Raw genomic sequence first — 17576 nt, 5'->3', positions numbered from 1 at the left:
GGTTTTGTTGTTAATAGTACTGACATTATTTTTGCCGCCCAAGCTGTAGTGCTGGTAAATGACAGAACTAAGATTTGAGTCCAGGGCCATCCGAACCTCTTCTGGGCTCCATTCATTCCCAGGTTGGTTTTATGGCGAAGTGTAGCCAAGCCCTGGGGTTCTGTGGGGCCATCTACAGGAGAAGAGAGTTAACTGGGAGGAGGGGCCAGTCCTGTTCTTGCCCATCCCCACACCCACCCCCGCCCCCGCCCCGTCTCTTGGCCACAATGGCTTACTCTCTTCTCTTACACATTCGACTTCAAAGTGAGGGCTCCTTTGCTTAAGGGTGGAGCAGCTGAAAGAAAGTTTGAAGATTGTGGCACCAAATCATGATACACAGATCCTGCAGAAGTGACGTTTTTGTGTTAACATTAAAATCGTCCTTTTTAAATTTCTGTTCTCTCATTCATTTGAAGGCGAAGGATGTCAAGTAGCACCACCAACACTTTCAACACTCAGTTGCTTTTGCATCTGTTAAAGTACTCAAACAAGTGCCCAAGGACTGTATTCTCTCACTTTATGGAAACACAATTACACTTATTTCAGTGGAAGAAATTTTTATGGGCTTCCTGCATGCCCGAAATAGCAAGCACTTATGCAGAAACAACAGGGATTCCTACTAAAATAGACACAATTCCTTGAATAATGATTATTAATAATCATAACATAACACTATATAACAAGGACTTTCCCTTTATTAAGTACTCTATAGTATGATAGGCTACTCTTCACTTTCCAAAACTCTTTCCAAAAGAGTTTCCAAAAGAGTATACTCAGGGCATGTGATACCGCTGTTGATGTAATTAAGCCTTTAATGCAAAACAGGTGCCCCCTTCCTCCAATGAATGTAAACAGTGCAAATAGTGCAAGAGGTTATCACTCGTAGAAGCAACCAGGCCAAGAACACTTGGAGGACATCCTGATACACAAGTGCCAAGTACACCCCTGCAGGGCCACACATGGTGACCCTCATCATCTCAAGGCATTCATCCGCTCTGGAGGTGTGAGAAAAGGAAATGCCTTCTAAGCAGAAGTAGGAAATGAAGCAGAAATGTGAAGTGAAACTCCTTGCTAAGATGGATTCTTGAAACCTGAATAGGTGTATCCCGGGTGTGACTGTACTTAAATAGAACCCAAGAATTTTATAGCAGAAAGTTGGGAAGAGGTGACTGTTAAAAAACCCAGGACTCTTGTCAAAATGGTTTGTTTCTAATACAAAAGACCATTGTTTTAAGTTCCAGTATGATGTTAACCTTTGATCTGGTCTTCTTCCTGATTAGTCCCTGTGATTCAGCCTACAAATAACACCATAATTGAATTACACCGTTGATGATCGAAATTCGACACTATACTGCTTAATTATATCCCTCTGGATAACCCAGAGCAACTGCCACATACGCTAATTTTGCATAGGGCTTCATCTGTGTGCTAATGGGGTCAGCGGCTGCGTCTGAAATAGGACCAGAGAACCCCTGGTCAGGACCCAGGGGACCGCTTACTCCTCTTCGCTGGGGCAGGAGGTTACTTGTGCGGTATGAGCTATACGCATTGATGAGGAATAGTTAGAAGGAATGTGTTTTATAACAGTTAAACAAAGAGGTTGCTCTGTCCTGGCCTTTCTGCCAACTCTGATTAGTGTCTGCTTTTTTTTTTTTTTTTTAAAGACTGTGTGAGGGCAGAGAAAGTTCTGATCAAGACTCTGGTTATTCACTTTGGCCCGTGAATGATTTCAGCTGTGGTGTTAAAGGCTGATGATTGAGTCCAAGCTCTGAACATTTAGTTGGTCTTGTTGTACCCTCTCCGAGGCCGATCAGCATAGAGTGGTCGTCGGTAACAAAGCCACCTGCTTCCCAGTCAGGACTCAGGTTGAGGGTCCTCTGCTATGAAACTGACCTGAGGAGAGTCAGGGTGGAATTTTAGAGGTGTCTAGTGGGCTGAGATGTCAAAGACTGCCCTTTGTGTAAAGAGGTTGAAACGGCCCACAGTGGGGCTGCGAGCCCTATTCAACAGCCATCATTCTGTTTTCTTCCCTTGCTGGCAGAGCCCACCTCTCACTCCTTTATGGCTCTGTAGCCTCATTTTCTAATAATCTCTGAAAGAGTGTGAGTAAAGTTGGAATTATCATTTGTTCCTTAAATACTTGCTTATAGTTGTAATTTATAGGAACTGACCTGCAAAACCATCTGGACCTTGTGTTTTCTCATTGGAAGACTGTCTTTTTGTAATAGTTAGGGACAGCCAGAGTTTAATTTTTTCTCTATTGAGTTTTGGCACATTATATTTTTCTAGATATTTGTGTATTTTACCAATGTTTTCCATTTTGTTAGCATATGGTTGCTTATTGTATTTTATCTTTTTAAGATCTGCTGCTTGTTATATCTGTTTTTTAATCCTAGTATTGCTTATTTGTGCCTTCTCTTTATTTTTTCATTAATCTTGCCAGAGACTTTTTTTTTTACTACTCTTTTCAAAGAATTGACTTGTTTTTGCTGATCAGTCACCATAGTAGGTGTGTATATTATTTATTCTGTAAATAGTTAAATGTGTGTATGTATCAGCCCAGGTTCTTCAGAGAAACAGAACCAATAGGGTGTGTGTGTGTGTGTGTGTGTGTGTGTATAGAGAGAGACACATAGACAGAGCAAGAGATAGATAGAGAGAGAGAGAGATTTATTTTAAGGAATTGGCTCACATGAATGTGGGAGCTGGCAAGTACGAAAATCTGCAGGATAAGCCAGCAGCCTGGAGTGCCAGCAAAGAGCCAGTGTTGCAGTTCAAATCCGAAAGCCATCTGCTGGAAGATCCCCACTTCTTCTAGAGCAGGGATCCCCAACCCCCGGAAACCCCTGTTAGGAACCAGGCCGCAAAGCAGGAGGTAAGCAGCGAGCGAGCAAAGCTCCATCTGCCGCTCCCCATGGCTCGCATTACCGCCTGAACACCCGCCCCACTCCTGCCACCACTGGTCTGTAGAAAAATTGTCTTCCACAAAATCGACCCCTGATGCCACAAAGGTTGGGGACCACTGTTCTAGAGAGGTCAGTCTTTTTCTATTAAGATCTTCCACTGATTGGGTGAGGCCCACCCACACTGTGGAGGGCAGTCTGCTTTGGTCAAACTGTACTGATTTAAATGTTAATCTCATCAAAAAAATACCTTCACAGAAACATGTAGAATAATGTTTGACTAAATATCTGAGTACCACGGCCTAGCCAAGTTAACACATACAATTAATCATCACAGTATATATAGATATATAGGCATTATGTATCTATGCTTAATATATATACATATTTAACTTCTTTGAATATCTGTTCTTTATCATTTATCATTTTCTGCTCTACTTACTTGAATGTATCTGTTCAACTTAACAAATCAACCAATAATATATAACAATATGTATTTAAAATTGATTGCTAACTTGTGTTGTGGTTAAAGTGGTTTCTGATACTTACTCTTTGGAATTTATTGATACTTGCTTTGTAGCCTTGACAAGAACATTGCCAGTTTTCATTAATGTTCTATGTGTGCTTGCAAGGTGTGTGCATTTTCCAGTTATTACGTGCCATGTTCTATAATTGTCCATTACAGCCAACTTATTTGAATCTTCTCTACCAATACTGTTGTGGGTTTTTTTGTTTTTTTTTTTTGGTCTGCTTGATCTTACCAGTTTCTGAGAAATACATATTAAAATTACTCTACTAGATGGTGTATTTTGTCCCCTATACTTGTGGATATTTTGCCTTCTATTTTGAAGGTGTTTTAAATTTTTTTATTTATTTATTTTTAAAAATTGAAGTATAGTTGATTTACAATGTTACAATTTACAATTATAAATTGATTTACAATTGTAACATTACAGTGTTACAATTTACAATGTGTTAGTTTCTGGTGTACAGCAAAGTGATTCAGATATATATATATATTCTTTTCCATTATAGGTTATTACAAGATATTGAATATAGTTCCCTGTGCTATACAGTAGGTCCTTGTTGTTTATCTATTTTATATATAGTGGTGTGTATCTGTTAATCCCAAACTCCTAATTTATCCCTCCCCACAGCTTTCCCCTTTGGTAACCATAAATTTGTTTTCGATGTCTGTGAGTCTGTTTCTGTTTTGTAAATAAGTTTATTTGTATCATTATTTTAGATTCCACATATAAGTGATATCATATGGTATTTGTCTTTCTCTTTCCGACTTGCTTCACTTAGTATGATAATTTCCAGGTCCATCCATGTTGCTGCAAATGGCATTACTTCATTCTTTAATTTTATTTATTTATTTATTTATTTATTTATTTATTTATTTATTTATTTTTGGCTGTGTTGGGTCTTCGTTTCTGTGCGAGGGCTTCCTCTAGTTGTGGCAAGTGGGGGCCACTCTTCATCGCGGTGCGCGGGCCTCTCACTATCGCGGCCTCTCTTGTTGCGGAGCACAGGCTCCAGACGCGCAGGCTCAGTAGTTGTGGCTCACGGGCCTAGTTCTCCGCAGCATGTGGGATCTTCCCAGACCAGGGCTCGAACCCGTGTCCCCTGCATTGGCAGGCAGATTCTCAACCACTGCGCCACCAGGGAAGTCCCCTACTTCATTCTTTTTAATGGCTGAGTAATATTCCATTGTTTGTGTATGTGTATATATATCATATCTTCTTTATCCATTCATCTATTGATGGATACTTAGGTTGCTTCCATGTCTTGGTTATTGTAAACAGTGCTGCTGTGAATATTGGGATGCCTGTATCTTTTTGAGTTACAGTTTTCATCTTTTCCAGATATATACCCAGTTGTGGGATTGCTTGATCATACAGTAACTCTATTTTTAGTTTCTTAGGGAACCTCCATACTGCTCTCCATAGTGGCTGCACCAATTTACATTCCCACCAACAGTGTAGGAGGGTTCTCTTTTCTCCATACCCTCTCCAGCATTTATTGTTTGTTGGCTTTTTGGTGATGGCCATTCTGACTGTTGTGAGATGATATCTCATGTAATTTTGATTTGCATTTCTCTAATAATTAGTGGTGATATTGAGCATCTTTTCATGTGCCTGTTTGCCATCTGTGTGTCTTCCTTGGAGAAATGTCTAGGTCTTTCAGCTTTTTTTAATTGGGTTGTTTGTTTTTTTGTTATTGAGTTGTGTGAGCTGTTTGTATATTTTGGAAATTAATCCATTGTCGATAGCATCATTTGCAAATATTTTCTCCCATTCCATAGGTTGTCTTTTCATTTTGTTTATGGTTTCCTTTGCTGTGTGAAAAGCTTATAAGTTTGATTAGGTCCCATTTGTTTATCAACTATTTTATTTTTTGATTTCTACTTGTCCCACTCTTTCTGCACCTCCCTTACCCCTTTTTAATGTTTGAAAACATCAAATTGTTTATGTGTGTTCTTATTCCAGAATCAAGGCCAAGTTTCCTTCTGTGGGATGATTTTTTTCTAGTTGGTAGACTGAGGATATTGCCCTTTTGCATCCTGGCTTTATGCAGAGGTCTTCCATCTGACCTCTCCCTTTGCTCAGGCCCTAAGCTTTGTCTCCTGTCCTCAAGTGGCCCATTCAAGCTGAGGTGTTAAGCCACCAGAGAATTGGCCTGCAGGGCAAACACCAGCTCACATGCTCTCTTTCTCCTGAGCTACTGAGCTCTGAAAATTTCTTTCAGTTCAATTGCTTTAAAAAGTGTATGTATGTTTGTTTTTTAATTTTGGGTGTCCTTTGGGATTTTTCTGAGCATAACTAGTCTGTTACCACCTGCCCTGTTGCAGCTATAATGCAGTTACCTTCCTGGGCTCATGGCCCCTTCCTCCATCTTCAAAGCCAGCAATGTCAGGGCAAGTCCTCATGTCACATCCCTCTGACCCATTCTTCTGCCTCCCTTTTATGATTTAAGAGCTCATGTGATTAAAACTCCAGGATAATATCTCCATTTCATGATTCTTAATCACATCTGTAAAGTCCCTTTTGCCATATTAGGTAACAAACACATTCATAGTTTCCAGGGATTAGGATGTGGACATCTATGGGAGGGTCATTATTCTGTCTACCTCAAAGATCAATAAATAACATCCCTTACAACACTGTAAATCAACTATACTTCAATAAAATATTTAAAAAGAATAACAGCCCATTATTCCCCTCCTAGTTTGGTTCCAGTCAAGGAACAGACAAAGGAGTCAGACAGAAAGAGATCAAAATATCAGTTTTATCATTAGTTTTACTGATTAGGAAAGTTAGCTTGACCTGAAACCACAGTCAGGAAGGACCTTGAATCCACTCATCCTACACACATACCCCAAATTGAACTCAATCCCAGGCTACCGACTTCCACCTTCTGGGGCAGAGCTTGTCTCAGAAAAAGTTTCCTCAGAAACTAATGCTTGCATACGGGGACGGGCAGCTCCAGGGAGAATTCCATCTTTTAGTTCTGTCATCAGTAGAGGCCTTCCCCCATTGAGGAAAAATTGAGTGAGGGGAGGCAGGTAGAAACCACTCTCCCCTCCCACAGAAATATGGAGACTGGAACAGTACCCATAATAGCGATTCTTGATTTTTGTCGAGACTTTGTGTATGGCCTAGTCTATAGTCAGTTTTGAAAAAATGCTTTATATGTGCTTGAATACAATGCGCCATCTCTAGTTGTTTGGGGTATAGTTCTTTATGTGCCTTTTGCTGTTTTGATAATCACCACTTTAGTTTTTAATTTTCTTTTTGGGTCTGCTTGACCTGTCATTTCCCAAAGGAGAGGGTCTTTTTTACACACTGTGGGATTTGGTTTTGTAAATTTGTGTTTAGGATTTGATATGCAAGTTCATCAGTGAGAAGACTTGTAATTTGCCTTTGTAGAACTCAGAACCTCTAAATTGTTCAGTTCCAGGGGCACCTTTCACACTCTGGTCTACAATTTGTACTGGCAGGCTCTCCTTATCGAGACAGCTGGGAGCAGTCCCTCCTTTTCTCTACTGAACACCAGTTAGATTAGAATTATTCACTTCCTGAACGTTGGCTAGAGCTAACTTGTAAAAGCATTTGGCCTGGTATTTTCTCTGTGGAAAAATATTAAATTATGGCTCAATTATTTATAGGTCTATTCAGATGATTTTTTATTTGATTTTTGTCATTTTATCCGGTGACTGTGTGTGTGTGTGTGTGTGTGTGTGTGTGACTGGCTTTAATATTTTGATCAAAAATACCTACTCCAATGCTTGAAGTCCTGAGTTTTATCTTTTGAACACATTAAATTTCACTCATTCAGTGTCATAATTTTTTGTATGCCTCTCTTAATAACATCAAAGAACTGGATTTCTTTTTTTCCATTATTCATATTTTTGCGTTTAAATAGGTGTTTAGTGCAAAATGGATGACTAATAAGAAAAATAAATAAAAATAAACATAAATAAGTAAATAAATAGGTGTTTAGTGCATTTATAATTATTATAGTTACTAGTATATAGGTATGCGTGTACTTATTTCTCTGTTTTATGCTGTTGTTTCTTTTTAACTTTTTTTTACTTGTTTTTGGTTTTGCCTTGCTGGCTTCTGTTATATTGATCAAGTTGTTTTTAAATCTCTTTTAGGAAGTTAAACATCTATTTCTACATTTTTAATGCTCATCCTTGCATTTTTTTAATGCTCAAAAAAATGCACGTTTTTAACATGCATCCTTTACACAAAGGCTAAAGATAAGTATCTTTATAGAATAATAATTCTGTCTTCCTCTTCAGTAATACATGACTCTTAGAATGCTTTAATTCCCATCACTGCCCCATCTTCCACATTATTTTAGTTTTGTGTTCTGGTGTCATCTTGATTTATAGACCCCAAAATATTGTGCTATTTATTTATTTATTCATTTATTTATTTTTCATTGAACATTTATTTTTATCAGATATGATAATGCATTATTTTACCTAATCCTTGTGAAACTTGTGAAAGATGAACAGTATTGCCACCCCCCCTTTTTTAAAATAAATTTATTTATTTATCTATTTGTTTGTTTATTTTTGCCTGCATTTGGTCTTTGTTGCTGCGTGCCAGCTTTCTCTAGTTGTGGCCAGCAGGGGCTACCCTTCATTGTGGTGCATGGGCTTCGGGCTTCTCATTGCAGTGGCTTCTCTTGTTGCGGAGCACAGGCTCTAGGCATGTGGGCTTCAGTAGTTGTGGCTCACGGGCTCTAGAGCACAGGCTCATTAGTTGTGGTGCACAGGCTTAGCTGCTCCGCGGCATGTGGGATCTTCCCGGACCAGGGATTGAACCAGTGTCCCCTGCACTGGCAGGCGGATTCTTAACCACTGCGCCACCAGGGAAGCCCTGCCACCCCCTTTTTACAGACAGGAAATTGAGGCATAGAGAGCTTAACTAGAAAGCATAATTGGGAAAAAATACAAGATCCATCAGATCTCAAAATCTAAGTTCTTTCATCATCCGATATTACATAAACTAGTCTTAGCTCTCAAAGGAAGGTGTTGAAACAAAGACCTTAGGTCTAAGTAGTTGTTAGAGAATGTACAGGACATACGGTCCAATGGTCTCCATTCTGGGTCTTCAGTGGAGGTGTCTGATGGTGCCCAGGAGGCTGCAGATCTGTGTCTTGAGGGTGAACCTGCAGCTCCTCTGGGATTCAGAGGCTCTGCCTGGGTAATAATTTGCTATAAATATTCTTGTCTCATGCATTTTGTCATACTGTGTACCCCTGAAGAGCTTCAAGAAGAAATAGAAAATAGTCCTGGAGGCCAGAAAGTCCGAGATCAAGGTGCCAACAGGGTTGATTTCTGGTGCGACCTCTCTTCCCAGCTTGTGGGCAATCTTCTTCTCACTGTGTTCTCGCATGGTCTTTCTTCTGCTGGTTTTGGAAGAGTCTTGCAGAGAGGCAGGAGGTGGCTGCAACTGACCCTGGGGAAACAGACCCTGGCTGCAGCCACTCTTGGGCTCTGCCCCCGCCCCCCACCCCCGTATGTGTTTTTCATCCCACTCCTTTTTGGTTGGTGCAGTTTTTCCTGCTTCATGAAGTAGATCCTTTAAAATCCCTTCAGGAATAACCTGCCAGTAATAAATTGCACGAGTCATTATGTGAAAAATGTCCTTATTTTAGTCTTAATCTTGAGTGGTAGTTTATCTTGTACAGGTTATAGGTTGGTAGCTACCTGTAGATATTATTTTGTGGTCATCGGGACTTACTGCTGATGAGAAGTCTGTTGACAGTCTATCTTTTATCTCTGGTTGCTTTTAAATTTCCTCTATCCTTGGTGTTCTTCAGTTTCACTGCGTTGTTTCTAGGATGGGTTTGTTTTGATGTATCGTTTTGGGGACTCAGTGTGTGTCTTTTAAACTGAGAAGACTCAAGATTTTATTTGTGACAAATCCATAGCCATTTTCTCTTTGTTGCTTCTGCTTCACTCTATATACTTCCTTCCACTTTCCATTCCAGTAATTTTCTTTTCTGTTATTTAACCTGTGCACTTAATTTCTCATTTGAATAATTTCATTCTTCGTTTTGGTTTCCACGTGGTTCTTTTTCAAATTGTCCTGTTCTTTTCTCGCTCCTTCTTATTCTTTCATTAAAGTTTCTATTTCTCTCATTTTTTTCCTTCAATTATGTAAAACATATCATATATGTCCAAATAGACTCCCAAATAGACAAGTACTCATAATATTAATTTATTGATTAAGTTACTTGTATATTTATAAGCATTACGTAAAATAATTATGGATTTCTTATCTCACTGGCACATTTTTAATAATAATTTTATTCAAGCGTTTTACATTTATCTCCAACATACTGTGTTTATCATTATGAGAGCTGCTTGTTGAATAATTTTAGCATCCCAGAACAGTTGAAGAGCATGTGAGGATGTTGATAAAATGTAGAGGTGGGGCCCGAGAGTCTGCATTTCCACCAAGCTCCCAGGTAATGCTAGTGCAGCTGACATGCACAGCACTTTTGATGTGCAGAGTTCTAGAGCAGCGGTCCCCAACCTTTTTGGCACCAGGGACCCGTTTCGTGGAAGACAGTTTTTCCACAGACCCGGGGCGTGGGGGTGGGGGTGGGCTGGTTCAGGCGGTAATGCGAGTGATGGGGAGCGATGGGGAGCGATGGGGAGCGATGGCGAGCGGCAGAAGAAGCTTCGCTCGCTCGCCCGCCACTCACCTCCTGTTGTGCAGACGGTTCCCAACAGGCCGTGGACCGGTACTGGTCTGCGGCCTGGGGGTTTGGGACCCCCATTTTCGGGCCCATCATCTTCACTTTTCAGTTGTTGTAAATACGGCACTTTAAAAATTCACATATGATGCTCTCAACAGATATTTCATCTTATGCCAGAGAACCCCCATCTGCATGATAAAGGATCTTTTTTTTTTAAACACCCACAAATAAAATATTTTATTTATTTTTCAACAAATGGTGTTGGAACAATTGAATAGCCATAGTTAAAAAAAAAAAAAGAAAAAAGAACCTTGACCTAATCCTCATACTTTGTACAAAATTAACTCTGGATCAATCATAAATCAAAATGCAAAATATGAAGCTACAAAACATTTAGAATAAAGCATAGGAGAAAGTCTCTGTGACCTTGAGTAATACAAACAAGTGTATATTAGAGGTAAACAATAACGAATTTATTAGTTTGGATGTGCAGGGTAAGGTAATAAAATCCTGTTGTGCTTGCCAAGGAAGAAGGGAAAGCTTCACAGTGGGTAGTGGTCGGTGGAGGAGAAGCAAGTGGAGGGTCCCTTTGGAAGGGACACTTTTTTTTTTTCTTGTGCCATTTTTCGTCAAGTGTTTATTAGCCTTTGGGGGGCTCATGATAATATTAATTCAAATTTCATTGCATAATAAAGCGACAGGGACATCCTGCTCTCAGCATGACAGCCAAGGGAGCTCTGTAGATCCACTCAAATGTGAAGCTGGAGAAAATGAGTTTTTAAAAAATGCAGATAGCCATTCTCTGGAAATGATCCTGAGCCATTTCACTGAAGAAACATTTATTCCATAGAATCTACCAGAACTTGGTAAGAACTATGGGCGTCTGTGGTCTTTGAACCAAGGTGTGTGCCCTCCCTCCCCGCTCTGGCTCAGCAGGGCAGAAGCCCACCCCAGGCTGGGGGAGCCACGCACACAGGGACCCCCGCTCCTGGCATCCAGCTGCTCGGCTGCCTTCCCGGGAGGGCAGCATGTCAGCGTTTCTCATCCTGCCCCCCAGAGATCTGTGTTTGGGGCTAAACCCTGAGTGAGTGTGTCTGAGAGGTGGGGGGTCCCTTCTCTGGCTCAGACCCCCTCGTGGGACCAGACTGCACATTGGGCTCAGAGCACTGAGGATGCTGGTTCCCTGTTACCCTTGCTCTGGCTTGGGGCAGGTGGAGTGGTCCATGCAGTGAAAGATCATTTTTTAGAAGTTTATCCTACATGTATATATTTCTGAATTGTTCAACATATATACTTTGTGTAAGTGAAGACAGGCTAAGTTATGCTGCAGTAACAAACAGTCCCAAAATGTCAGCAGCTTGAAGCAGCTCATACAGGTTCCCCCTGGGTCTGCTTAGGGCTCTGGTCCACGTCATCGTCCCTTTGGGACACGGGCTGATTCACTCCCCACCGTTGCCAGAGACCAGAGCAAGTGAAAGAGATATGAGGAATTGTGCTCTGGTTCCTAAAGACTTTCTCGCAGAAATGACACATATCACTTTTCATGTTTATTGCCCAGAGGAAGTCATGTGGCTGTGAGTAACTTCAAGGGGCAGAAGTGTTATCCTACTATGAGCTTAAGTAGAGGAGAACCAAAACGTTTCTGAATAACCCTAATTACTACTACACACATACTTAGTTGCTTTTGAAAGCGATCATTAAAAGGCTTTCAGTGAAATCCTATATTTGCATTTTATGTTGTCTTACCTTCCCCTAACAATGACTGAATCTGTATTAAATTTTGGTTTTGGGCGCTTAAAATAAAAATTCTCAGGTTGTCCTCTCTGAACATCAAAATTTGACATTGATCAATGTTGATTTGCTAGTCAATGATTTCCACTTAGGCTGCACATTGGAATCACCTGGGGAGCTTTTTGTTATCCCAGGTCAGCCTCAGACCAATCAAATTAGAACCTCTGGAGGTTGGGATCCTGGCATCTGTAGTTTGTAAAACTCCCAAAGTGATTTCAGTCTGTATGTAAAATTGAAGTCCCTTGTGCTAATCTATCTTCCCTAAAGAGTGCGTTGTTGTTCAAGATAAAGTAATTGAGATTGCCCCCAAAGAGAAACTTTATTCGGGCTTTGAACATGAGGTGAGCCTGCTGTTTTCTGAGACGTAATTTAAGGGTCAACACCTTGCCTTATGTTATTGTCTCTTTTGTATTGTTTTGTTAAATCCAGATATCAAGGCATGCATTTTCTTATTTGTTGCATCTGATAGTCCTATTCTGATGTATTTTCCTCTGTGATTGTAGTTTTTCCATAGGAACTGATGATCTGTAGGGAATGTGTGTGGAGTATGGAACTGAGTCTTCTGGGTGATTGTTTTTTTGTTGTGTGATTGTTTTTTTGTTGTTATTTCGGTCGCGCCATGAGGCTTGTGGGATCTTAGTTCCCCGACCCGGCATCGAACCCAGGTCACAGCAGTGAAAGCTCTGAGTCCTAACCACTGGACCACCAGGGAATTCCCTGGGTGATTGTTGCCTTTGCTAATGCTGGGCCTTAGGAGTTTCACCATTCTGGACCATTTTCTGAGCCTGTGTGTTGATGAAATTGCAAAGAAATAGAAATTAAAGTCTTTTACGTGTGTATACATATGGAAAAATAGACACAGATACACATGTACTCATACACATTTACACACATGCACAATATTTGAATAGTAAGGAAGAATCCCAAGGTTTTAGGGCAGGGAGGGGCCCAGAGAATGGAAGGAACTTGTGTAAGGCCACAGAGTGATATAAAGTGAATGAAAATCTCAGTCTTCCCACCTACTCCTGGCCTGACTTATCCTACATTTATAAATGTGTGTGTGTGTGTGTTGAAGTGTGTCCGGGATGGAGAGGGATTACTTAGCATTTGTTTGGAGATTGGGAGGTCTTGCCCTGCTTCTGTTCATTTTCTTTCCTGAAGTTGTTGGCTGTGGCCTCTCCTAGTCAACTCTAAATTGTATTTGCAGGAGCCAGAAAGTGCTGAGCACACATCAGAGTGTGGGTAACAGGGCCGTTTCCTAGCTCCCCAGAGCCATGGACTTGTTTGTGGATTGTGATCCACGATTCCCTCTATCCTGCCCTTTCAGAAAGCAAACCGGCAATCAAATAGTAATTGTTTCCTTCTGTGTGCATTTCTCATTCCAAAGACTGCCATGGCAAGTAGGAAGCTGGCTTTTAAAAGAGTAGAGGAACCTGGAATTAGACGTCAGGCCTGCAGTGTAACCGTGAATGTGGTAGCCCTACAGCCCACATTTTCCAGCAAGAGTCCTGATTTCAAATATTTTATTCTGTTGGTTTTATAAACAATCCAAATGCCCTAGAAATTCCACTATGAACCATATTTTCTAAAGTGTTTCTTACTGATGAAAGAAGCACAGGAATCCTTTGTTAGACTCTGTTGCCACAGTTTTGGTTTGAAAAATATATCACTGTACATATTATGCAAAGAAAACTTTTTTTTTTTTAATGGTGGGGTTTAGAAAGGCAAAAACAGTCCTATTGGGGACATACCAATTTAGAAAAAGATGACCCAGTATCCCAGATCTCTGGAGAAATCCAGGTACTCTTCCTCTTGGCTATTCATCCAAGCATATGTACAGACATTCAGACCAATTCCCCCTCACCATCTGCTGGTCAGGGGGCATGATAACTATGTTAGCTAACTATGACAGGGGCTCTGCCCTCAGAGACTTCACAGTCCGTAAAGGGAGATGAGATATGGATACACACAGCAATAAATACAAGTCAAAAGTGTGAGTGTGTCAGAGGGTATAGAATCTCCCAACTGGAAAGATCTAGAAATATTTCGATTCACTCCACCTCACCAGACCCCACACAGCATCCCTTCCTCTGCATCCTGTTGGTCAGAGCAAGTCACGAGACCAGCCCAGAGTCAGCATCCGCCTCAGGATGAGGGGAGTGGAATGCCCACACAAGGATGGGATGGATTTTTGGTGGCCATCTGTGCAGTCTACCACATTAACTTAAAAGAGGACAAATTTATTAATCTCAGAGCTGAAGACTGGCATCTCACCATTTTAGCACACATGTCCTTGGTCGTGGGTGAGGTCTAGCTGTGCTTTCCCAGTTGTCTGAAAGTGTGAGCTTCCCTAGGCCGGTCCCAATGGGCGCAGTCATCTGCCTCTCTCATGCCCAACCCAGGATGAAAGGTGATTTCTGCAAAGCTCACTTTGTGGGTGATTCTGCTGAGGCAGAAGTGGTTCCTCTAGGCTTCTTATCCATCCCTTTCCTCTCCCCTTTCACTAACTTTGCTGTTTATCAGTTCCTTGCCCGTGGCGTCCACCCTTCTTACCAAGGTTCCCGCCTCTCTCTTGTTCCAGGCACTAACACAGGGGTAGATATTAGCGATGACACCTGTGAGCCTGGACTGGCCTCCGCGGCTTCCTACGTGAACCCCTTCCCGGTGCTGCGTCTCGTCGAGGACTTGAGGCTGGCCCTGGAGATGCTGGAGCATTCTCAGGAGAGAGCAGCCCTCCTGAGCCAGATCCCAGGCCCCACAGCTGCCTACATAAAGGGGTGGTTCGAGGAGAGCTTGGTGAGTAGGCCCATGGCCTGGGTGGGGAACACGGTCAGCGAGCCCCTGGCATGCCACCACCACCTGGGGCTGTCACTTCATCTGTGCACTGTCTAGTCTCTTCGTGCTTCCTGTCCAGATTTGGCCAACCCCCAGTGGGCGGTGGTCCTTCCCAGCAGAAGGGGAGGGCCTGGTCAAGCAGCTTAAGCTCCACAGTCAGCCTGCCTGTGCCCTCCCGTTGTTCTCCTGAGAAGGGGAAATCCAGGGCCAGAGAAGAGCGAACGTGGAAGGTGTTTCCCCCCAGATAGTACAGGCACAATTTGCTGTGTTATAATCCCTAGCTGGGGTCTCTATTTTCAGCTGAACCCACCATGCCCCTCGTTTCTTACAACAAACGAGAACCTTGTTGCCTCATCCATCCCTTTATTGCTGCCCCTACTCTTCGGACCACCTTGCCCTAGAAGTCCTTCCTGCCCCTAGAGTGGAATGCAGGTTTCCTGACTCTCCTTCTGCCCTCTCTAGATCAATCCTGCACACCTGCTAGCCTCTAAGGGAAGCAGATGAGTAACCAACGCTGTAAATTTATGGCTTTTGTTACCCATCTCCTTCCCTGTGGAGACCAGCCAGTCAGCTTTAAAAGATTAGTAATATCTGGGAATGGGTAAGGCAAGGAACTAGTCCATTCTGGAAATGATCTGGATTGCACCCATTCCGGGGCTGGGAAGCCAGAGGGAGCATGTGATTATTACCTAAGCTGAGTCTGAGGATGAAAGCTGGGATGCAGTCTCCTAAAGCTAGAGTCCTGTGGATCTGATTCAAAATTGGAAAGTATGCACAGAGATAGGATGACAGGAACAGGACCACTAAATTGGGAGGGGCAGGTTGATGTTGAAAACCACAGAGGAAGGAGGTTGAGATCCTCTTTTCTGGAGGCCAAGTCATTTGTGATTAGACAGGTTATATCCCAGATGTCCTAGGTGCTCCTGTTCAGGAGTCTGTCAATACAGTCTTATCCCCATGCCTTCCTCTGAACACCGAAGAATTCTTTATTATATTCATTATATGTGTTGTTCAACATTTTCATCACATAGGTTGTCTGCCTGGAGTTCTGTAGCATACCCACAGGTAGGGAGAATAACGGCCTTCCAAAGATGTCTACATCCTAATGGCCAGAACCTGTGAATAAGTTACTGTATGTGGCAAAGGGGAAGGAAGCAGGTGGAATTAAGGTTGCTAATCAGTTGAGTTTAAAATAGGGAGAGCAGCCTGGATTATCCAGGTGAGCCTAGTGTAATCACTGGCGTCCTTATAAGTGGAAGGGGGCGGCAGATGAGTCAGTGTCTGATGGATGTGGTGGGAGAAGGAGTCGCCCGTTACTGCTGCTGGCTTTGAAGGTGGAAGGGCCAAGAACTGAAGAATGCAGGCAGCTGCCAGGAGCTGGAAAACTGGACTCTCCCCTGGAGCCTCCAGAAGGGAAAGCAGCCCTGCCAACAGCTTGATTTTAGCTCAGTGAGATTCATTTCAGACTTCTGACCTCCAGAACTATAAGGTAATGAATTTGTGTTTTTGCAAGTCACTAAGTTTGTGGTAGTTCGTTACAGTAGCAACCGATAATGCCCAGAGAGGAAGGTGAAGGTTGCTGGATGGGTCTCGGGTAGGCCTGTTACAGGTCAGGTTTGCAAGCTGCCTCCTCGTCCCTCCCCCACATGAAGGCGGTTCTTGGTGGTCCTCTCAGACTTGTGCTGATAACGGACAGAAGTCCCCACCTGCTTCTCCGCTCAATCTTTTAACCAGATTGGGAGTTGCTGGGGGATGGCTTCGGTAGTCTAGTTCTTTTTCCCGCAGCAGAAGGATCCGCCCTTTGCTTCGCTAGAGAGGAACTCTCTGGCTGTTACCGTACTTGCAGCTTTATGATGTTGATCCTGGCTTCTCCCCTGTCATGTCTCACCATCTTCTGCCCACCGCTCTTTGCAGCTGCGGCTTTCCGGCTCACTTTACACCTGGCATGGGCGCCGATCCCTCCCTCCAGTCTTGCTAAGTACTACTGACTCAGGCTGTAGTGTTTACAGAAAATTTTATGAAGCTTCAAGAAAATGATAGGTCCTTAATTCCTCAGTCTGAAACCCTTGGGTCTACATGCATTTTAGAACTCAAAGCTTATTAAACTTTAGAAAGGTGAGCCAGTGCATGTAGACTGTACAGTATGTACCATCTCTAGCAGATACAGGGCAGGAAACAGGTGAACATTTCTTCAGCAAAACTCGTGAATATCTGCATGAAGTGGGATAAAGAAAGACTACAAATACATAATTTACAGTCACTATTTTTACCTTGTATAGATGTGCCTGAATTTATGAAACCATTTCTCTAATATTGAATTGAATTCTTTTTAATCTTTCACTAATGATATGGCATTGCACAGACTTTGTCTAGAAATATTTGTCGTTATATCGAAATATTTTCAGATAGAATCGTGAAAGAATAAGAGTTAAAACAGACAAAATACAGAATGCTCAGTTAAGTTGGAATTTTAGACAAACAATGAATTTTTAGTAAGTATGTTTCATACAGTTTGCTAAGTCTGGCAACTCTGATCAAAGGTATTAATATCTTTAAGCCTTGTGACACATTTTTCCAAACCACTTTTCAGAAAGATTTTACTCATTTATATTTTCATTGGCAGGGTTTGAGGTATATCCTGATCAACAACAAGCACTAAGATTGAAAAAATAGCTTTACTAATTTCATAGGAAAAATGGCTTCATTTTATCTTTGCATTTCTTTGTTTAGTAGGAAGGCTAAATTTTTTTTATTAGCTTATTAATATTCTGTATGGTTTCC

At 41.9% G+C, this 17576-nt stretch overlaps 1 protein-coding gene across 26 annotated transcripts in view; it reads left to right on the top strand.

Moving 5' to 3' along the window:
* PPFIBP2 (PPFIA binding protein 2) overlaps positions 1–17576 on the top strand; it is a 152143-nt gene that overhangs the window by 35922 nt on the left and 98645 nt on the right. For 25 of the 26 annotated variants that reach the window (XR_014231394.1, XR_014231395.1, XR_014231396.1 and 22 more), the window contains exon 3: positions 14542–14756. The exons of the other annotated variant lie outside the window; for it this stretch is intronic. Coding sequence is in view for 16 of the 25 variants with exons in the window: in XM_082341437.1 (XP_082197563.1) it covers positions 14542–14756 (215 nt within the window). In the remaining 9 variants the exon portion in view is untranslated. The remainder of the gene's footprint in view (positions 1–14541; positions 14757–17576) is intronic. 26 annotated transcript variants of the gene reach the window in all.

This window comes from Balaenoptera borealis, assembly GCF_965194805.1.
Source record: "Balaenoptera borealis genome assembly, chromosome: 11".
Lineage (NCBI taxonomy): Eukaryota > Metazoa > Chordata > Mammalia > Artiodactyla > Balaenopteridae > Balaenoptera > Balaenoptera borealis.
Note: the sequence above shows the minus strand (reverse complement) of the source record. Positions and strands in the feature narration are given on the sequence as shown.